Genomic DNA, 24,377 nt, shown 5'->3' with positions numbered 1-24,377 from the left:
TATAGATGTATATATTAACTAAAACTAATCTTGAAAGGCAACCAGAGTTTTCAGCAACAATATCTGCAACCATCTTTACTTCTATCCCACTCATTTGTTGTCAACAGTACCTTCCCAATTCACAGGCTGGGGGGTAAATGATCTTCCTCTAATGTAAATATAGTAATTTATTGCTATATGGGGAAATGGAATATGTACTCAACCTTAATGAAATTAGAGGGCTGCTTATTTTTTTATTTTTTGATCTGCCTGAAGTTTATGTGTTATTGCCAACTTCATTACTACACAAAAGGATACAGCACTGGCATGATTTATGCCAACAAAGACTGCTACGCATCTCATCACACTGGACCATTCTCTCTTAAATTTATGAGGTTCTCCCAGATGGCTATCCATGCAAGGGTACAATAATCCAATTACAGCTGTAAAATACAAACACAGATAACAAGGTATCTACAGTATAATCGCTTTTCTGACAGTTGATGTGTTTAAGTCCTTTTAAAGTGAACCTTTGGAGTAAATTTTACTGAGTTCAGTGAGACTACACAGCCAAGTCACTTGACCTGATAACCTGATTCAGAAATCTTTTAAAGATTTTTAAGGGATGAAGAAAAGGAATATGGAAAACCTACCATTCCATTTTTCCTCCAAAACACTTAGATCAGGGATGTCAAACACAAGGCCCATGGGCCAGATCTGGCCCACGGGGTGCTTAGATTTGGCCTGAGGGGCTATCCTGGAAACAGCAAAGGACCAGCCCACAGTGCCTCTGCCAGAGAAAATGGAGCTTGTGAGTGCTGTTTTTGCTGGCAGAGTACACAGGCCACCAAGGCGCCCAACACAAGTGACATCGAACTGGCCATGCCCACCCTGGCCATACCCATCCCGGCCCCCCGAGGTTAAATGCAACCCTGATGTGGCCCTCAATGGAATCAAGTTTGACACCCCTGACTTAGATTATTCCATTTCTAAATGATCTGATGGTTTTCCAGAAGTTACTCCTCTAAATGAGAAGTAACTATTTAGAATACCATAAACTTCTGAGACAATTTCTATGCTATGCTTGGAATAGGGGGATGCAGTGGCTCAGTGGCTAAGATGCTTAGCTTGTCGTTCGAAAGATCAGCAGTTCAAATCCCTAGTGCTGTGTAATGGGGTGAATTCCTGTTACTTGTCCCAGCTTCTGCCAACCTAGCAGTTCAAAAGCACATAAAAAATGCAAGTAGAAAAATAGGGACCACCTTTGATGGGAAGGTAACAGCGTTCCGTGTGCCTTTGGTGTTTAGTCATGCTGGCCACATGACCATGGATATGTTTTCAGACAGCGCTGGCTCTTCGGCTTGGAAATGGAGATGAGCACCGCCCTCTAGAGTCGGGAATGACTAGCACATATGTGCAAGTGGAACCTTTACCTTTACTTTTATTGCTTGGAATGGCAATAGAGAAGAAACTTCTGGTGTTTTTCCAGAACAATTTATTTTGAGAAACTGAATGAAGAATTACCAATGACAATCATAATATATGCACAATTGGGTCTCTTTGTTTTAGAATTACAAAAGTTAGCGGAAATACTAAAAATTAATCTTAGTATAGCATATTCAAAAATCTTGAATTCACTCCAGGAAAAAGGAATTAAAAAAACAACAACTGAGATATTTAGGTATTTTAGAGATTCTCTAAATCCCCAACTATATTTTTTTCCAAATCTATATATGTAAAAATGATACAGCCAGATTTCACAGACAATTTCTTTCAAGTTAGTCTTTGAACTCTATCCGTAGTGCGTTAACTTCATGAAAAGCAAAAAAGAAAGCATTTGACACCAAACACCTTCCTTTGAAAAATACCTTTAATAAGGAAAATAAGTTTGATAAATAAATAATTGGTAAATTAATCTCAGGGAAATACTCCAATTTTTGAGTGGTTTGCGATCAGTAGAATCTTCTATTAATCACTTCTGCTAATTAAAACAATCTTATGTAACAAATTCATCAAAGTATCAAATATGGCTCTTTTTTCTTTTTTTGAGAAGGAATAAGATGAGAATGCTTCTTCCTGGATGACGAGAACATATAATGCTACCAATAAATTGCATTGTACAAATCCATCTTTTTGTCTTTAGCTAATTTTGACTGCTAAGAAAACATAAGATGGAATTGGTGGGGTCCAAATGAGCAATCTCATAGTACTAGAATTATAAAAACCTCATATCCCCCTTAATCTGGCAGAAAGCATACATAAATTTAATGCTGAAAGGAGGGGCAGGGGGCAGAGAATATGGATTCTGACCATAGGCCTGAAGTTCTTGATGGTCAGGATTAAGCTGACATTTTTCTTAATGTCTTTTAGCATCATTATTCTGACATACCTGATGCTGTGCCACATCCAAGGGGTACCCACCAAGCTGAAGAAAAGATGCTCGTAATCACATCCGGTGGAAATAAGGTGACATTTCTTTGTATCTGAAGCAAGTTTAATATTAATGCAAGAAAGACTCCAATTAAGAACAGGACTATCCCACGAAGGACCAGGTTCAGGCTGTGGCTGGTGATGGAAGAAATGTATGGACCACACCTTTTTGGTATGGATGGTTGAACATCAACATCTGCCATGGCCTCATGTGCTTCTAACAATATTTAGAACAGAGACTTGAAGCTAGAGAAGGACAAAGAAAGCTGAAATAATCCTGTTCTTTTCATTCAGGATATATCCCAAAGCCTGTTCAAAAAAAAAAAAAAAAGACAAAACAATTACAGGACAATATTTTTATCCATATCTTTACATAAATAAGCATCATAGACTACATATAAAAATATAACTATTTGGAAATTCTTCTCAGAGGTCATATTCCATTGGTTGCTATATTTATACAGGTAATCCGCAGGTTACAACCATTCCCTTAGTGAACGTTGTAAGTTATACAATCAGTGTCCCCTGTTTATGAACAAGTCCTAAAACTACAAATCTTGCAGCACCACGGCAGTTGTTCGCCCTTACCAACAACTGCAGAGGTCCTACAACATTCTTCATGTACTCTGCCGGCCAAAACGGAGCTTCGGAGGGGTGTGTCCACCCCTCCGATGCTCTGTTTAGGCCTGCGCAGGCCTTGCCCAGCACTTTGCAGGCCAAAATGGAGGCCCACCCATCTGAACCTCCATTTTGGTCTGCAAAGTGCCAGGCGAGGCCTGCGCAGGCCTAAATGGAGCGTTGGAGGGGCACACACAGCTGAAAGCCTGGAGAGGGTTTCAGAGAAGGGCCTCTGGTGGCTCAGACTGGTAAGACAGTCTGTTATTAACAGCAGCTGCTTGCAATTACTGCAGGTTCAAGTCCCACCAGGCCCAAGGTTGACTCAGCCTTCCATCCTTTATAAGGTAGGTAAAATGAGGACCCAGATTGTTGAGGGCAATAAGTTGACTTTGTATATAATATACAAATGGATGAAGACTATTGCCGCCCTGAGTCTTCGGAGAAGGGCGGGATATAAATGCAAATAAAAAAAAAAAGAGGACACAGCTTGTTAGATTTTCACATGGTAAGTGACCTGGCACAGCAGGTTGGGGGGAAGAAGCAATTGTGGGGAGCATGAGGTACTTCAGTGGGTCGGTGAGCCCTTGGATGGTCTTAAGCAGGTGGCCTGTTCCATCACTAGGCCCCCATGGCCTTCCCCACCCTGAAATACTTCATGTACACTAATCCTAACCGCACATTCGATTAGCGAATGCATGGGCAAAATGGAGGGAGTGACCCCATTCATGTTCGAGATTCACTCTCACATTATGAATGGAATGGGCAGACTCCATTACATTTGTAATTCAAGGACGACTTATATGCCTTTAAACACTGCTTATTTTACACAACAAAACTACTCAGTCAGGTCAATACTGCTAGCTACTTTGTAATTGTTGCTCTATTTGTACTTTGATCAGGCTTCATTCGGTCCTAGAATTGTGACTGTTGTATGTTACCTCAGGTAACTTCTCATCAGATAGGCAACTCTATAAATTTGATAAACTCAAAATAATAATAGTAATAATAATTGAAATATTATGACATTAACTGGCTGTGGTAGTCACAGTGGTTATTGGCACACTGTGTGCCATTCCCAAAAAATTTGAATCGGTACTTAGAAAATCTGCACATTGATGTAACTTCCCTCTGTCAATTATGAAAGGCCACATTGCTTGGATTTGCATATATACATACACATATAAGGGATGTGGTGGCTCAGTGGCTAAGATGCTGAGCATGTCAATCAGAAGGTCAGTGGTTCAAATCCCTAGCACTGCGTAACAGAGTGAGCTCCCGTTATTTGTCCGTTTCTGCCAACCTAGCACTTTGAAAGCACATAAAAAATGCAAGTAGAAAAATAGGGACCACTTAGGTGGGAAGGTAATGGTACTCCGTGCGCCTTCGGCATTTAGTCATGCCGACCACATGACCACAGAGACATCTTTGGACAGCGCTGGCTCTTCGGCTTTGAAACAGAGATGAGCACTGTCTCTAGAGCTGAAAACAGCTAGCATGCATGTGCGGGGGAACCTTTACCTTTTACTATACACATATAATGCTGATACATTGTGACATCATAGGCTCTTGGGAAAACCTGTTATCAATGAAGGCTGACACCAGCTAAACAACTGGCAGCTGTCATTTCATATTTTTATGTGCAAGCAGTCCTCAACTGACAACAGTATATTTAGTGACTATTCAAGTTACAAAAGCCCTGGAAAAAAAGTGACTTGTGACCATTTTTCACATTTATAACCCATGGTCACACGATCAAAATTCAGACACGTGGCAACTGACTCATATTTATGACAGCTACCGCATCTCGGGGTCATGTGATCGCCTTTTGCAACCTTCTGACAAGCAAAGTCAATGGGGAAGTCAGATTCACTTAACAACCATATTACTAATTGAACAACTGCTGTGATTCACTTAACAACTGTGGCAAGAAAGATTATAAAATGGGGCAAAATTTACTTATCAACTGTCTTGCTTAAGTTGTTGACCAAAACTTTGGGGGTCAACTGTGGTCATAAGTCAAGGACTACCTGTATATAATGATAACAGCAATGATCAATGGTCCTGGTTTGATGGCATAGCCAAGTTTTTTAGTGCCTTACAAATAGCCAGGATGGTTACGGCATGTATACTTTCTGGGGGGAATGAAGTATACTTTCAGGGTGGGCACCATGATAGTTAAGTCTTTCTTCCTAGGTCTCAACAGGTGAAAGTCTCATAGATGGGATCTGGATGCTTATCCTTCCAGTTCTAAACCGACAGGTAGACAATGCTGGGAAGACAGTAATCAGTAACCTGGCCTTAAGGTAACCAAGATAACCATCAACACATTGAATTCCATTCAGGAAACTGGTAAGCCCATGCAGCTCATGGAACAGAGATGATGTCAGTTGTCCTGAATGCTTGTACCGCTACATTTTGCACCAGTTAGAGCTTCTGTATATTCTTCAAGGGCAGCCCCATGTAAAGGGTGTTGTAATAATCTAATCTGGAGGTGACTAAATTTTAAGTGATTTTGAGCAGAGCTCCCCATCCAGGAACAGACACAACTGGCTCACAACAGGAAACTTGTGCAAAGACCCTCCTGGCCACAGCTGCCACCAACTGCAAATCTAAAAGAACCCCCACTGTTTGGGGCAGTGCAGAAATGGATGGTCCCCAGAACCGGAGGGGAGGGGGGGCTAAAATCCCAAACTGCTAGATCTTACTGGTCTTGATCAAAACCCTCTGAATCCCCATCTGGACTCCCACTGTCTCTAAACACCAAGACAGAATCTTCCTCAGCATGACTTTGAAGTTAAATATATTCTCCCGAATATATTGAGATTCTACTTTTCCTCTGATTTTCCTAACAAAAAAAAAAAAATATCAACGTTTTCCAGAGCATTTACAAATATATGTAAATTAAGCTTTATTTACTCAAGCTGAACAGCAAGATTACTCATCCATGTTATTCTGAAATAATATGACTTTTAAAATTATATTCTGTAGTATTATAAAATATAACTCAATATCCAATTCTGATTAAGAATATTAATAATTCAGTCCTGTCACTGTGTGAGAGTTGGGTGGCTACATAAATCTGTTTAACGGACAAATAAAATAGATCCAAATTTAAAAGATCTGCTGACAGATAAGGGTTATGATGAGATCTATTTACTGATTAACTGGTCCCAGAGATTTGCCGATTAAGAGATTTGTCACCTTTGGTCACCAAACGGTCATCAGTGAGTTGGAAATAGAATGGAAAAGAAACCAGATAGGGAACTTCCAAGGAGAAGGTAGTAAAGACTGGAACATGGTTGTTTTTGCAAAGCCAATTAATATGGTCGAAATAGCAGCTGGTGAATGCATTGGCCCCTCGAAATTCCTTTTTGGATTAAGGAAGAATCAAGGATTGCCCATGTTTGGCTCAATACAGAAATCTCCCTGCAAAGAGATTGCAAAACACTGTTCCCCAGCAGGTTTGAGAGGCCTGGGAGCCAAAGAAATTAGGTACCTTGCAAAGGGGTGACTGGGTTCACCTACTTCCTCTATTAACTACTTTAGGAAACTGCTTATTACTGATTTGTTTGAGTTAAGGATCTTCAAAAAGGGCAAGCTGTATTATGTCACTGAGAAAACATTCTACCCTGATGAAAGACGCTCCAATATAAGTCTAAGGATTAAAAAGAAAAGCTTTAGTTTTCTGGAAAACAACAACAGAAGGGACTAGAATGTGGATCTTGGAAAATTAAGAAGTGAGATAGACCTCTAGAATATTTCCTGTGAGATGTTTAAAAATTTATAAAGGAATAAATGAAATCTTTGGAATTAATGGTAAGAACTCCACCCATGATAGTGTTGATGATTGGAAAACAAAACAGACGATAAAAGGGGACTTAAAGGAGAATAGGCCCATTAATACAATGGAGCAATACTGATTGACAAATGAAGGCGAATATACATGGCCTGAGATAATGTTGCAGGATCCAATCTAGGTCGGTCCCCGAGACCAGAGGTTTTGTCTTCTGAGCTTTTGGACTCATGCAGGAGTCCATCTTTAGAGAACTTCTCTCTAGCAGAGTATGTGCAAATACCACACAGAGAACAGCACACACTCTGCTAGAGAAAAGTTACCTGAAGATGGGCTCCAGCACGAGTCCGAAAGCTCAGAAGACTAAACCTCTGGTCCTGGGGACCAACCCAGATGGGATCCTGAACTGTTTTGACTATAGAATAAATTTGGGCTCTTTTGGGAACAAAATACTCAGAACTTATTGTTCTGTCCCCCTAGCCTCAGTCCAAGCGATGACTTAATTAGCTGGCAACTATCAGCTTCTGGCAGCAAACTAGCGAGCGTCTGCCAAGTGTCTCTGTTATCTCGCTTGATGCCGATGAGTCAACCAGGAACAAACAGTACTTTAGCTCTAGTTAAGCAGTTGATTTGCTTGCCACAAAGTGGACTAGCAGCCCTTGCAGCTTTTATATCCTGTGGGGTGTGGCTCCATGACTCAGCACTTCCTAGGCCTGCCCCACCCCTGCTTCTGTTGTTCCCGCCTCTCCTGCCTATGAAACCTAGAGTCCAGCCAGGCCTGATTGCCATCAGCTGGGTCTGGAGGCGTGGCCTGGGGGGGGAAGAGTCAGGGGATGGAGGCCTCGTTATCTCCTCCACCGGGCCTACCTCTGGCTACTGGAGCTGAGCCAGGGAAGCCGGTGCTCCAGAGGTAAGTCCTGATAACCCTTCCCCCTCAATTTCCGAGTCACTTTCTGAAGGGCCCCCGGCTCGGGGGGGGCACAGACACAACAGTTATTTACAAGATTGTTTTGATATTATAGCAGAGGATATAGAAGAACAACAGATTTTATTGGATAAAACAGAGACTGGTTTGAATGTGGATCTGGAGTTCTAAAAAATGCAGATTACAAAAGTGAGATGGCAAAGAATGCTGCAAAACTAAAAACGGATTTAAAAATGCCAGAGTGTAAGAGTGATATGGAAAACAATGCCAAAATGGATTTAAAATGAAACCAGTTTATATCTTGGAAATTAAAGAAGACATATAAATAATGAATTTAGAAGAGGGACTTGTAAAGCCTTCTTATGCTGGATTTACAAAAGGAATGTGTGAAACCAAGGAAATTCTTTCCAGGAGACAAAAAGAAACTTCTAAAGCAGTTCTGGAAAAGTGACAAAGAGAAAATGATAAGGAATCAACTTATGGAACACTATTTGATGGGATCAAGTTTCTTAAAAAACAAAAAGGAGGTTTATAAAGTGAATCTGTTTGATCAGAGTTAAAATATTTATGCTGTGGTTTCTGGTAGCTATTAATGGAATTTCCTTTTGACCGAGACTTTAAAGATTTATTTGTAAGTGGAGAGAGATTTCATTTGCTTTACTTTTTACAGAAAGTGATAAATTTGGACTATAGAATTGATTTTTTTAATTAAGATTTATGTGTGTGTGTGTGTGTGTGTGTGTGTGTGTGTGTGTGTGTGTGTGTGTGTATCATCAAAACGTTGCCTAAATACTTTCAATCTTACACGGGAAAAGACCTGAACATACCAAGACCTGCATACATATACCCATGAAAACCTACAAAAACAAATATATATATATATATATATATATATATATATGTTTTCGCGGGTGTTTGTATGTAGGTCTTTGGTTATTTGGGTTTTCTCCCACGTAAAATTTCTCCGGAAGCACGAAGCTGTAAACACCCAGCCTGAAGATGACGAATGAGACTTCGTCAAAACGTCGCCAAGACACCTACAATTTTACGCGGGAAAAAACCCGAATAACCAAAGACCCACATACAAACACCCGCGAAAACCTCAGAAAACATGTGTGTGTGTGTGTGTGTGTGTGTGTGTCTTTGGTTATTCGAGTTTTCTCCCTCGTAAAATTGTACGCGGGAGAAAACCCGAAGACCTACATACAAACACCCACGAAAACCTCAGAAAACATACATACATACATACATACATACATACATACATACATACATACATATATATATATATTTGTTTTCTGAGGTTTTCACAGGTATATGTATGCAGGTTTTGGTATGTTCGGGTCTTTTCCCATGTAAGATTGAAAGTATTTAGGCAATGTTTCGATGAGATCTCACTCATCATTTTCAGGCTGGAGTTTTTTGGCTTTGTTCTTATGTGAGCAAAGTTATCTTTGTTCTTATGTGAGCAAAGCAATCTTATACGGGAAAAGACCCGAACATACCAAAACCTGCATATATATATATATATATATATGTATGTATGTATGTATGTATGTATGTATGTATATGTATATGTATATGTATATGTATATGTATATGTATATGTATATATGTATATATGTATATATGTACATGTTTATGTTTATATTTATATTTGTTTTCTGAGATTTTCGCGGGTATTTGTATGTAGGTCTTTGGTTATTCGGGTTTCCCCCCGCGTAAAATATATATATATTGTATGTAGGTCTTTGGTCTTTGGTTATTGTATGTAGGTCTTTGGTTATTCGGGTTTTCCCCCGCGTAAAATATATATATATTCATATTTCTGGCAGGTATTAACAGACTTTTGCTGATTAGGATTGAATAATGTGCTTTTGCAATTTGATTATGGATAAGGGATAAGATAGGAAAAAATAAGATATTATAATATATAATATAAATAATTTGGATAATTTAACTCATTCTCTTACTGACTTCCTCCAAATCAGAAACATGGTATTAATTCTGGCACAGAAGAAGGTTTGAGGGAGTCATTGTTAGCCTGCTCCAAATATGCTCAAAACCTAATGACTGGCAGATGGCTACTTTTCAGCAGCACTCAAGCACTTTTCAGCACTTTTCAGCAGCACTGAATGGAATTCCCTCCAGGACAAATATGTCCTGTCACATACATCACTTGGTCAACAATGGTAAAGAGCCTGTTTATTCTCTTAGGTCTTCTTCGTTTTCCATTTTGGGATCATCTAGGTAGGGTTTTTTTTGGGGTAAGGGGAGGGAACTCCTGGATTTTAGGCCAAGCTATAATTTCTCTGAACTCAATAACTGCTATTAGATTTATGATTGCATGAGTCCAATCAACAAACAAGTGTTTAAGAAAGCACTTCTAATGAGAGCAGCCTCTCTACCACTTTTAGCTGATATTTTAGTTTACTATTTTTCTACATTATGTATTCATTTTAGATGTATTGTTATATATTACACTGAGAGCTTTTACTAAAGAGCAAGGGTGAGCAATTACTTTTAAAACCAGAGCACCAGTTCCCTTCTGCGCAGGGGGAGGAAGAGGGGACATCAGTCTTACTCTGAAGAAAAAAAGCTTGGACTATAAAGATCCAAATTTCTTTTCTCCATCCCAGCACTGGAGTTCTTCTCCCTTCCATGCACAGAAAAGTCCATTCCAAAATCCATGGAGCATTTACAGCATGAGGCATTTCAAGCTACTCTCCCAGAATCAAGAGGGAGTTGCTTCATTTCTGGGAGCCAGCTGCAAATGCTCTGGGCCAAAATTCTGCCTTCCCCCCAAGGAACCAGAGGCGGAAGCCGGCAGGAATATTGCAAATGGAGATCATATGATCACAGGGACTTGACAACATCCAAATTGTAATCACATGACCATGGGGACAGTGCAACAGCCATAACTTTGGCCCCGTAATTTTGAATGGTCACTGAACAAATAGTCATATAAAAAAGAAATGGTATCCAAAAGATCAAATTATGAGACATGCTTCTACAGTGGCCCTATCATAAACCAAACAATAAACAACATTTCTCTACCTTGATATAGTTTTCCTAGAACTTCCTGTAACTACCAGATTCTCTAACAGCTTTGTTCCCTATGCCATCCGTCTGGTAAAGTCGCAAGATTCGTTTTTCTTGCCATAGACATTTATACATCTGAACTAGACTGTATTGTTTCTCTGTGTCATATAATATATGTGGGTATATGCATAATTTTGTATTTATTTAGTCATGTTTATGTAGTATATATAGGAGATGGTGACCCTTTGAGAGTTATATGCAACGAAATTTCATTATAATATATGCCGATTAATGTACATTCAAAGTGACAATAAATTCTATTCTGTTCTGTTCTGTTCTGTTCTGTTCTGTTCTGTTCTATTCTACTCTATTCTATTCTATTCCCAGATACCGTATTATTCAGACTATAAGATGCACCGGAGTATAAGACGCACCAAGATTTCGAAGAGGTAAACAAGAAAAAAAAAAGGGACACGCAGAGGGTTTAGGAGGCTGCAGAGTGCTCCTGCGGGCCAGGGAGAGCAAAAATGTGGGAGGCCAAAAACAGGCCCATTTTTCACAAAAACAGGGCCTGCAGAGGGTTTGGGAGGCCTACAGATTGCTCCTGAAGGCTGGAGAGGGCAAAAACGCCCCCGTTTTTGCAAAAAAATCCCAATTTTTGCAAAAAACAGGCCCATTTTTGGCCTCCCAAACTCCCCATGCATCGTGTTTTTGCCCGCCCCAGGAGCACTCTCTGGGCCTCCCAAATCCTCTGCAGGCCCCGTCTTCACAAAAAACGGGATGCGCGGGGTGAGCTTTCGGGAGGCCAAAAATGACTGTATTCGGTGTATAAGACGCACCAACATTTCCACCCTTTGGGGGGGGAAGTGTGCCTTATACTCTGAAAAGTACCGTACTTCTTTTCCCAATTTGTCATTCAAAATGCTTGTTTTACATAGATTTGTTAGCACAGTGATACTGTATATAGCAAATACTGTGTCTGGCAGTTCAGTCATCCAGAATGTTAAAAAAGGGGGAAAATCTATACTGCTTTATACACTTGGAATCGCCTACTATTTGCATTTTAATATTCTTATTCTTGAGCAAGTAGTTCAGATGCTGCATCAACAAACAGCCTGTAAATTTCCCTTATACAGTATTATTTTCCATTCCACAGGTATTTACAATACGTTGAACTATCTGCAGATAGTGAACATTGCTGCTAACTCAAGGTTCTGTATCTTATTTACCAGGCAGCTAACTAAAAAAACAAACAAACAAGTATGTCTCCACCCCAAACACTGAAGTAAGTGTCTGCAAGTTGCATTTTTGTTTTTACCTTTCACATATATAATAATTATTCCTCATCATCAGCTAGATGGAAAATATTGTTGCAAAAAATTTGGAGTTTTTAGTCAGTTAGTTAGGAAGGCTACAGGAGATGCAGGGAGGAGAAAAAGGCTGCAAAAATACAGATAAATATTTTTAAAAATTGCAAAATGAAGATTAAAAAAGTCTTGGGAGTTCAAAATAAAAGTAGATATTATATGTTCAAGGCTGAATATTACCAAACAGAAATAAAAGAGATATACAACTGAAGTTTAGTATCTTTTTTAAAAAATTCAAGAAAGTTTTGGCTGTTCTAATCTACTGGTCTGATTTAAGAATGCTTGGGATGGGGAGGGAGTGGAAGAAACATATGTACATAACCTGTATAACTTTAATTAGTTTTACAGTCTGATTGGAGGAAATAGTATTTATTTGAAGGACGTATCGTGAAATAAATGTATGCATCTGTAAGGCAGAGATAGAATTGAAGAGAAGGAACCTGAAATCCTAAATAGCAATAGCATGCTGTAGCTTTCTTTTGAAATCACTGTCTTTGCAGGTGAGCTCTGAGATACTGAGATAAGGATCTGCTGCAGCTGTATATTATTTCAATTTCTGTTCTTCAGTTAGAAAGAAAAAAGGAAAGTTCTGGAACAGACAAAACTGTAATTTTAGCCTAACAGCATTTTACAATGAGAAAAAAAAATTAAAACACAATGAAACCTGAATTATACTAGATCTACGCTGTATAATGTATCACAAGATACAGGGTGCAGAAATGTTTATGTTGTCATGTTTTTAATCCACAATGAACCCTGAAAAAATGCCTTTTTAATCAAAAAGTTATTTCTCGACATTTCCCAGAATTAAGCAAAGCATTTCTGTTCTCATAAACTGAAGGAGTCCAATGAAGGAAAAACAATGAAACTTTAGTTTTGCTTTAATTTGTTAAGGTTAACCCTATGCTGTAAGAATTACAGTGTACTGAAGGAGTAAAGGGGCTTAATCAACACCTTCCTGCAATTGCTAGCTTTACTATCTTTAGTTTGCATAGATAGCACAAATCCATGAAAAGAAAAACATTTGCTATTAACTTCAAAGCATACTGGGATTTTAGAACTTATTGTTAAAGCTTCTTTGGGCTTAAACAATGGAGGAAAAGGTTACAATACTTTTATAATAGCAAATTATTATTTTAAATGGATTTTCACTGTGTTTTGGCCCAATAAAATACTTTTGGTGTCCTCCAGATTTATTAGACTTAAAATTTATTAGTTTTAAATTTTATTATTAAAATTATTTATTAGTCTCCCAATTCCTAGCTGTGGCTTGGGTTTTTGTAAAATAAAATCCAACCCAAAGAAAACATCAGACTGTGGAGAGTAGTTTATTTTGTAGGGTTCTATGTGTGTCTTTGATTCAATGTGGACTCCTTCCTTGGGAAGGATTTTCAAGTGGTTAGCCCTTGCCTTCTTCCTAAGGCTGTCAGAGAATGATTGGCGGTACAAGAACTCAATCTCCCAGTGTCACTCCTACAGAGTAGACCAGACCAAGAAACAGGCCCCACGCCAATCAACAATTGACATGGAAGTTAATACTCCTATGGAGGCAACTAAAAATAGATTGTTGAGTAAACAGACAATGCTTTATGTATGTTACTAAGATTGGAATCTGAACTTCAAACAATTCATGAATTGTCATGAAGAGATCTTCCTCGTCAGTTGTGCTGACTGACCCCATTCCTACCACTTTTAGCATTTCGAACAGAAAACATCTTCATCTGCAAAATTCTCCTAGTTACTTTCCATTAGTTCTTTTTATAGTTGCATCTTTGGAAATGTTCTGCTTGCTAAAAACAGGTATTTGTCACTTTTAATTTTCACATTCAAAAGCAGGTACTTGATTTTATATGCTTTCTGTGTTGTAAATATTAGGTTAATGTCCTTGTTCAGAATTGTTGAATTTATATATCTGATTACATTCTTAGTTAAAAAAAAAACATGGGTTGTAAAATTAATTGAACTTGAAAAGTTAAATTCTTCATTTAAGATCCAATGTGGAAACATGCAATCTTCAAATTTGGGTGTAGCATTATTTTTTGCTTGTTATAACAGGTACTCTTGTTGTAATCGGCTTGCAACAGTTATGGGCTTATAACATAATTCACACAAAAACAAAATAAAACACCAGACTTCAAATTTCAGGCATTCACCATGTGATAAATTCAATTATGACTCACTTCCATATAAAGAATTACCCTAGCTGATTAGTAGGACACAACCGAGACCAATATATTCAAATATATTAGATTTGATAAGTGTAAGTACCCGAATATTTATAATCCATATGCCATTTTGACAATCCTGACACTGCAAAAAAATTATTAGCTAATACATATGAGCATCAATTTGCTATTCTTATAGAGTGCACTAATCTTGCACAAAATTTGGTTGACTGCACAAAAACAAGGAAAAATTCTACTGTGCTGATGTAACTACTTTAAGCTCTCTTGTGAAAATATTTATGTAACTAGTGGTCTACAAAAGTTTAAATGGCTTAGAATAAAGGTTTACTTTGCAATGCTGAACACTAAATGTTCAAATGCAACATGAGCTGCAATCATATCACAAATGGTAAAAAAAAACCTAATTTTTTAGTACATAAACAAAACCCCAGGTGGATGGAAGAGACATTTATCTATCAATACATAGGACAGATATCCTTGACTAAATTCATATATGACACTAAGCCATAAAGTTTTATTTCACTATCAGACATCTTGCATGAAGTTACTGATTCAGTTTTGCATTCTAATATTATACAACTCAGGATGCTGCTTTTAATGTGTAGAACAGCAAACAACTCCCTTTCTTGCAATTCCTTCCTCTCTTTTCTACGAGAAGGAGTGGGGGGAAAATCACAGGTCAGGCACAAGAGCATGCATAATGACAATGGCAATCACATGACTGAGAGTGCTTTGGAGGTCACAAATAGTCATAAAATGGCCCTAAAAATATTTTTTTCGCACTGTTGTAATTTTGAATGGTTACTGAATGAGTAGTCAATAAATGAAGACTATTTATAAGGATTATCTGTAAAAGAAAGCAGAGCAGACCTATTATACAACCACCCACAGCTGATTCATTAAATTACCATGTTCATAATATGCCAAAATAGAATGCTAGTGGCAATGTCCACTCAGTTCTGGGAAATACAGATAATTTATCCTAAGGCAGTTTCAGCTACATATCTGGCTGTAAATTCTATCACAACAGGTATTTAATAGTGCATGCTTTTAAATGCAGAGAGCCAAACAAGGTTTTCCAATAGAAAGTTTTAAGTTCTACTAGTCAAAAAGTTAGTTTTTTTGCTTCTCAGCAATTTTATACATTAAGTAAAAAGGTCAAATAATTGGTGACATAAGATGGTTACAGTTGAAAGATGATATCTGAAGCACAATAAACAAAGCTGAAAGGGTCATTTTGCTTTATGTCTTTTGACAAGGCATCAGACATTTCTATAAAATGAAACATCCCCATGCTTAAGCTTGCAGTAAAGTTATTTTGAAGACATTGGCAATCGTTTTATTCCTGTTTGCACATGTGCAGAAGATATTTCCACTGAAGTGAAGCACCTGGGCAGAGAAACACAATCCATCTTTTTGGCACAGGCCTAATATGTATGGGGAAAAAACCCTTTAAAATAAATATGTAAGGTAGAGGGAAAAACTTATTTTGGAAAGGTTTTTTTTTTTCAAAAAGCCATAAATACAATTTTAGAAACAAACAAAGCTTCTGAACAATTAAAGCAATGGCCACTATACCCAGCAATTCCAAATCCTTTTAGGCATTTGTGTACAAAAAGTAAAATGCAAAGAGTAGCCTTCAGCAGATAGTCTAGCTAGTACGTAGGTCAACATAACTGGCATAATAGTGTTAAATTTTAATTCGGGGTTTTATTAATATTTCTAAAATTTTAAAACTAAATTTTAATTATCAGCCTTTTTGTAATTTGCTAGGTTTTAAATGTTTTAATTTGTATATATTTCGTGTTTTATCTTGGCTGTACACCGCCCTGAGTCCTTCGGGAGAAGGGCGGTATAAAAATTTAATAAATAATAATAATAATAACATAGAAGGAATTCAGTATCACATAAATGAAATCCTGATAGCTGCCACTTTCCTTTCTCTTGCAGTCCTACCTCTACTCTCCTAATCCACTCCAGGACCCTGAAGCAATGGAATAAGTTTTGTAAAGCAAATTGAACTCTTCAGAGTAAAAGTGAAATATAAACAGAAGAAATAATTCTGTCTTATTACAGAGAACATAAGTCAGCCCTGAGGTTTAACAGAGACTGATCCTAGCATTTACTAATTTTTTTCTCCATCCATCCATCAGCGGGCAGAAAATTATACAGGGGTAGAAATAGCTATTCCTATTCCTGAACTGTTTCCTTCCTCCATGCATCATTTCAAATCAGGACAGTCAACTGTCTCCAAGGGAATAGGTGATGAAGCCTAACAAATTTTATATACCCCAAAGATGTCCATTGATGATTTTGGAGTAAGGAGCAAAAGACTAAAATGACTTATGATAGTCTTTCACAGTACTGTTGCAGCATCCCCATGGCCACATGATCAAAATTCAGCTGCCAAGGCAAGTGATTCATATTTATGATGGTTGCATTGACCTGGGGTCAAACATAAGCTTTTATGCCCTTCGGACAAGCAAAGTCAACAGGGAAGCCGGATTCCCTTAGCAACCACCTTGCCAATTCAACGAATGCAATGATCCGCTTAACAACGGGTGGCAAGAAAAGTCGTAAACATGGGGCAAACCTCACTTAAGAAAGTGAGCCCCGTAAAATTTGGGCCATAACAGGAGGACCACTTGTGCTGCGTTCCTGAAATCAAGGCGACATTTGCGGGGAGGGGACCTTACACAAAGAAAAGCAGGGCAGGCCTTGGTGAGGTCCAAGTGGGAAAAAGCAGTTAAAGACTACCCCTGGCCCTTGCCTTCTTCTGCAACGACGCGTAAGAATAAATACCATTTAAGACCAGGCCGCTTGAGCCCTCCCCTCCCTTCAACCCTTCAAGCGACCAGGCACCCGAGGGCAAAAACCTGGCCTGAAATCTCCTTGGAAAACAAGCTCCGAACAGCGCTAACCAGACAACTTCGGCGAGACAACGCAATTCGCTTTGCGGGATGACGCCGGCTTGTCTGCCCGAGCGGGTTTGGCTCTCCCGGGGCACCTCCTCCTCCTCCTCCTCCGGCACGAACCTCTCCGGCGTCCCTTGCCGAGAACCAGGGCGAGCCGACCGTCTCCCGACTCTTCTCCCCATCCCAATTGCTAAGCGATGGTCGTATTGCAAGTATCGTAGGCATCTGTCTGATATGACACCACCCCCACCACCACCCCGAGGGATACCGACGCTGCCGGGCGCTTCCTCGCCCTTTTCCCCCCGCGCGCTTTTCTCTGCCTCTCCTCTCCTTTTTCTCATTCCGCCCCAACATCCCATCCCCGGGGCGCCGAGCTCGACTCACTCTTTCTCCGCCATCTTCGCCCTTTCGGGCCGGCCGGCCAGTCTCCGCCTTCCGCGCCTCCTCTATCTAACCCGGCAGCGGCTCTCTTTTGATGCCTTGACTCGGAAGGAAGCCACTTCCGCCGCGCCGCGGAGGCTGCAGGGAAGGGAAAGGAGGCCGGGCGGAGAGTGGGGGTGAGGGGTGTGTGTGCAGGAGGCGGGCGGATGGGTGCGCGGGTTTCCCTCGCGGTTTCATTTAGCAGAAAAGCAGCTTTTTTTCCTCCCACTCCCCTCTCTCTCTTCCCGGCCATGGAAATAAACTCTCTTTAAATAAATAATAATAATGAAGTATGCGCGGGTAGGAAAACAAGAAGAGGAAGCAAGAAATGTGGACTGTATAGCAATGGCACTTAGGCTCACCGTATATACCGCTTCATGGTGCTTTACAGCCCATCTCTAAGCGGTTTACAGAGTCAGCATATTGCCCCCAACAATCTGGGTCCTCATATAACGATATAACACGTATCATCTAGCATTACAGTATTTTAATATAATTTAATATAATACAATATAGTATAATATTCCTATACAATACTGTTCCTTAAAGCTTAAACATTATGATTTGCATAGGTTATAGTTATTGCTTTTAATTTTTTGGTGTCCTCTAGTCTGTAGATTGGTGGCACAAGTCCTTGCAGTTTTACAGTTGACAATCAAGTTTGGAGCGGTTTACTCAAGGTAAACCGCTCTAGACTCGATTGCAGAAAATATGATTTCAGTAACAGAGTTGTCAATGCCTGGAATGCACTACCTTCTTCCCCAAATCCCCAAAACTTTAAGCTTAAACTGTCTACTGTTGATCTCACCCCATTCCTAAGAGGTCTGTAAGGGGCGTGCCTACCGTCCCTGTCCTAATATTCTTTTTTACTTACTCTTTCAGGTATCCAAATTATGTTTATAATTTTACCTGTTATCTTATATATGATTGACCAATCAATCAATCATCAAGTCCTGTGCAGAGCACATTGGGTAGCAAATTTTCAAACTGTTTCTGAGGCCCGCAAAATGAGGACCCAGATTGTTGGGGGCTATATGCTGACTCTGTAAACTGCTTAGAGATGGCTGTAAAGCGGTACATAAGTCTAAATGCTGTGCTATTGCTATCATCCCAAGAGACATCAATAATCTTAAGATCTTCCTTAAGTATTTGGTGCCAAGATTTCCAAGGCTGGCCTTGTTTTCTCTTTTTTTCTAGGAGGTATTTAATGTAGTACAATTTTTAGATGTCAGTTTTTAGGCATATGTTTGATATGATCAATAAGCTGCATTTGATCTGCATTCAGAGTTCTTGATGGGTGTTCTGAATCTGATCTTTGTAATACTTCTTAATTAGTGATGTGATCACGATACAAGATGGGGAGGATACTTCTCAAGGAGTGGTGCTGGAAAACATTTAACCTTGCCTTCTTCCCAGACTGAAATAAGATGTCTGACTCAAGCTTATTTAGCTGGCTTTATGCCTGAGGGGACTATAATGCATTCATGTGATTTTCAGGTTACTAGCCTAGTGCTTTCACCACTATATCAACTTGCACTTTGTTGATGTTTATCATTATTTTTTAAAAAAATATTGATGCATTTGCAGCTGCTGCCACTAAGATCACACTTTAAGAAACATGCTATAATAAAATAGACTTGTTTCAGTCATTTGACTTTGCCTCATTTTTTTGCCCCCAGCTTTTTCAGGTTTTGGTATCAGTAATAAAATGAAGGGAGACAACTCCTATAGATTCCACTTTGAACTCTTAGATCATAGGTAGTATAAAAAGGACGACATTCTGATTTCATTTATGTTTGAATAACTCCCAAGGCCAAATGCAATTCATGGTTTTCAAAAATGTCTTTAGAATAGAATAGAATAGAATAGAATAGAATAGAATAGAATAGAATAGAATAGAATAGAATAGAATAGAATTTTTATTGGCCAAGTGTGATTGGACACACAAGGAATTTGTCTTGGTGCATATGCTCTCAGTGTACATAAAAGAAAAGTTCTTCATCAAGGTACAACACTTACAACACTTAATGATGGTCATAGGGTACAAATTTAACACTTAATGATACAACACTTAATGATAGTCATAGGCTACAAATAAGCAATCAGGAAACAATAAATATCAATATAAATCATAAGGATTACCAGCAACAAAGTTACAGTCATACAGTCATAAGTGGAAGGAGATGGGTGATGGGAATGATGAGAAGATTAATAGTGCAGATTTAGTAAATAGTTTGACAGTGTTGAGGGAATTATTTGTTTAGCAGAGTGATGGCGTTCAGGAAAAAACTGTTCTTGTGTCTAGTTGTTCTGGTATGCAGTGCTCTATAGCATCATTTTGAGGGTAGGAGTTGAAACAGTTTATATCCAGGATGTGAGGGATCTGTAAATATTTTCACGGCCCTCTTCTTGAAAATGCTCTTTGTGACAATTCATAGGGCAGGGAACATGTCCATGCTCATTTTCAAAGCAACCGATTGTTGGGACATTTTTTGTGAATTAAAAATCATAATATTACACTTTTTAAAAGGCTGTATAATAGTTTTAGAATTAATGTTTGAATAGAGTGGAAAATCAGTCCAAATGAACTGGGGAAATCATTCTGAAATGTTTGCTTAGTTCTTGTTCTTGTACCAAAATGTAGTCAGAGAAACAGGCAAATACACCAGTGGCACATTTCTTTTTTTTTTTTTTTGCATTTATATCCCGCCCTTCTCCGAAGACTCAGGGCGGCTTACACTATGTCAAGCAATAGTCTTCATCCATTTGTATACTATATACAAAGTCAACTTATTGCCCCCCAACAATCTGGGTCCTCATTTTACCTACCTTATAAAGGATGGAAGGCTGAGTCAACCTTGGGCCTGGTGGGACTTGAACCTGCAATATTGCAAGCTTCAGTTTAATGATCCTGTAACACCCAGGTTTTACAATGGATAGTTTAGCAAGATAGAAAGTTTTCTCATATCAGCTCATAGAGAAAGAGTGTTGCATATACTTGCCATTATGAATATTTATGTAGAAAATTTTTATAGCCGCCTACTCACTCAACGACTAGGCAGCTTACAAATAATAAAAAAACTATAAAAATAATATTTAAAAAGTACCCCCCCACACCCACCCATCCCAGTGACAACATACAGTCAAATAAGCCTTTTGATAGATTCCATCCCACTCTGGGTTCCCCAGGCCTGCTTGCAAAACAAGTTTTCAGAGCCCTATGAAAAGTGTCATAGTGGGATGTCTATGGAGATTCTCAGTCATCCAAGTCATGGTTGTCCCAAAAGTGCTTTTTCCAGTGGCTTCTTCAGCTCTGACAGGATAGACAAGATTCCCTTCCATTTCCCACTATCCTGTCAGAGAAGCTTCTTGAATGAGAAGCAAAACGTCTTCAAACAAAAAAACAGAAAGTCCACTTGTCTCTTGAAAAAGCACCTTTGGGACTGTCATAGTGGGGGCCAGTCTAATTTCTGAAGGGATGATATTCCAAAAGAATGGAGCCACCACGGAGAAGGCTCTTCTGGGTCCTGCCAGATGTACCTCCTTAGGGGAAGGGACCTCAAGATTATTTGCCTCCCCATTCAGATACAGAACAAGGGGTTGGACTTGATGGTCTAAATGTCACCTTCTAAGTCACAATTGAGCACCTAAAATCCCTACCTATCCCCCCAAAAAAGTGTAAAATATGCCTTGGTTCCAGGAAAGATAATCCAAAGGCATAGTGGAGAAGGCCCATTCCAGATTTGCTTCTCCCAGGTATGGGTTATGATTTGGTAACTTGTAGCTTGAGCAGTTTGGGAATCCTAAATGTCCCAATATATCTGAGTGGTGCCACAATGGAGAAAATCCAAGCAAGCAAAATTGTATTAGGCTAATTGACACATAATCAGAAACTCTTCACTTTCTAAAAAAAACCCTTCATTATATGGTAAGTATTATTTATTATCATTTTAAGAAAAAAAGACTTATTCATACGGAGCAGTTTTTCTGTCACCATAACAAACGAGCAACTGTCTTTCTACAGAAGGAATGGACAATTGTTGCTCTGAACTCACCTTCCTTCTATTACTAATGTGACCTCCAGGTGTGTTTTCCTGCTGCAGTATTAAAGTACCATAAAGGTCCTCGACCACAACTGAGCCCAAAATTTCTCTTGCTAAGTGTGACATTTGTTAAGTGAATTTGTTCCTATTTTATGACTTTTCTTGCCGCAGTTCTTAAGTGAATCATTGCAGTTGTTAAGTTAGTAGCACAGTTGTTAAGTCAATCTGACTTCCCCATTGATTTTGCTTGTCAAGATGGCAAAAGGTGATCACGTGACTCCAGGGCACTGCAACTGTCATAAATATGAGTCAGTTATACCAAACTTCTGAATTTTGATTATGTGACCATGGGGATGCTGCAATGGTCATGTGAAAAATGGCCATAAATTACTTTTTTCAGTGCCATTGTAACTTCAAACGGTCACTAAATGAACTCTTGTAAATTGACGTCTACCTATATTCCTCCTTAAATCACCTGGAGCACTGCTAGGTGTTTCGACTGATGCACATTACTTTTTACAGAGGAACCTGACTGTTTATTGGACTGTTTGCTAAAGATAAGACTACCTCTATAGTTGAGCCACTAGTTATCAGAAGTTCACTTAACATTTCCAATAAAGGTAAAAGTACACAAAATTAGAGACCAACACGACAGCAGGGAAGACATTATTGTTGTAAATCCTGCTTTCTGCACCTATATCTATGCACATTTTGGTGCTTCAGCTTCAGTTTAATGTATATTTATGTATACATGTAAACATAAATTTAACTACTGAATAAATCCTTTGATTACCGGTATGTTGTACATAAAAAATTATGGAAGTACCTGAATGGAATGACCATTCAGGAAGTACCTGAATGGAATTGGAGAATGTGAAGAAATCAGTCTCACCATGAGAGAAGATATCAGAATGAACTTGTTAATGAACATGATCCAAGCATATACAAATCATAAAATAACTTTTCGGGGTTTTTTGAGTAGATTCTGATCAATGACAAATGTGGAAGGGAGACCTATTGTATCCTTTGGAATTTCTGAAATTAACATATTAATTTAAAACAAAATTTTGCTTATGAAAAAGCAGTGATTAGTGTGAACCCAGCTGTAGTGCCCTAAGGCTCACTATAAACTAATTCTCATGCGTTCAGATTCTTTTATGTTGTCATTGTGACCTGACTATTAAGCTTTCTGCTTGTTAACGAATTTTATGCAGACAAAAATGAAAATTAGCAGCAGTTCTGTATTATTTAAATGATAAAATTATTTCGTTTGAATTATTTCATTGCTTTGGTGCCAACAGAAGAACAAAATCTCTGCACTTCGTTGGATGTGGAGAACAGGGATAATATAATTCAAAGGTTCAGTAGATTCCTTGAAGCAAACATGATTCTAGACTATTTAAAGCCAGTGTCAGCAATTTGAAGGATTAAATTACTTCGCAACAGTAACTTGCACGCTTTTCACTACTTACTTAGAGTACTGTAATGTGCTTTACCTGGAGCTGCCTTTGAGGACCACTTGGAAAGTGCAATTAATATATAATGCAGTGGCCTGATTATTAGTTGGCAGTCAATGCCATTGGAATGTATTTCACCTGCATTGGTTGCCAGAAAGTTTCCAAGTACAATTCAAAGTGCTAATTTTAACCTATAAATTCCTAAACCTGTTCCATTTTCTCCAGATTTGTCTAATATTCAGTGCTCATATCCAGAAAAAGTACTGGTGGTTTCCCACTTTTGTGAGGTGAGGCGAGGCTAAGGCCAGGAGACGTTGCTTCTCCATAATGACTCTGATGTTATGGAACAGCCTTTGTTGAGAAGCTAAAGTTAAACCGGTGTTGATGGCTTTTCATGATGAAGATGGAGCTGCTGTGGAGAACTGTAGAGGGTTCATTGAGTTGACACTATTCATGTTATGATTGCTCTTTGAAGGATAACAGTTGATGCTACTTTATTTAACTGATTTTATTATTAACTTTAATTATCATTACATACCATGGATGTTTTGATTTGTGTTCTGCGGATGTTTGAATTATGTATCATTATCCTGGCTAACTGCCAAGAGTCCTTGCAAATTATAGCAGTAATTCAATCTGAAAAATAAAAACATATCTTTAAATAATTCTTTCCTCTGAGGCTTAGTAAAATAGATTATATTATACCATACTTTTTTCTGTACAGTAATTACAGTAATCAGTAAAGAAAAGGTAGAGTGATTAAATGTGATATTGCACAATATTCCATTTAGTAAATATTAGAGTAATATTACCCATCCTGCTTTCCTTCAGATTTTTTAAGCTCCATCTTCCAGAAAGCTTAATGAGCTTGGCCCAAAGAATAGTAGAGTTTACACTTGCAGTAAATTCTGGAAGTCCAGTACAGCTGGAGGACAGTAGAAGATGCTGTATTTCAAGGAGAAAAGGCACATAAATAGCAGTAATTATTGTGAGGCTCAGAACAGTCCCCCCTCATGGACCGTTAGCTTGTTGTTGTGAGGGAGCTTGTTGCTTTAATGATACTAGGAGTTATGCTGGTAGTATCTTATTTACTGTTAAGTTCAATTATATGAGAGAAGCTAGGAAAAGTTCAGAATATTTCAAACAAGTTCAAAAAGTTCTAAATTTAAAGATAAATGGTTAGGATACAATGAAAGCCATAA

At 38.6% G+C, this 24,377-nt stretch overlaps 1 protein-coding gene across 1 annotated transcript in view; it reads right to left on the bottom strand.

Moving 5' to 3' along the window:
* INSIG2 (insulin induced gene 2) overlaps positions 1-17,768 on the bottom strand; it is a 29,078-nt gene extending 11,310 nt beyond the window's left edge. The window contains exons 1-3 of the mRNA XM_058194494.1: positions 17,640-17,768; positions 2,369-2,718; positions 298-422 (exon numbers count right to left, since the gene is read on the bottom strand). Coding sequence (XP_058050477.1) covers positions 298-422; positions 2,369-2,612 — 369 coding nt within the window. The 5' untranslated portion in view covers positions 2,613-2,718; positions 17,640-17,768. The remainder of the gene's footprint in view (positions 1-297; positions 423-2,368; positions 2,719-17,639) is intronic.
* Positions 17,769-24,377: the final 6,609 nt, after the last annotated feature.

Source organism: Ahaetulla prasina, chromosome 1 (assembly GCF_028640845.1).
Source record: "Ahaetulla prasina isolate Xishuangbanna chromosome 1, ASM2864084v1, whole genome shotgun sequence".
NCBI classification, from domain to species: domain Eukaryota; kingdom Metazoa; phylum Chordata; class Lepidosauria; order Squamata; family Colubridae; genus Ahaetulla; species Ahaetulla prasina.
The sequence above is the reverse complement of the archived record's forward strand: the minus strand, read 5'-3'. Positions and strand labels throughout refer to the sequence as shown.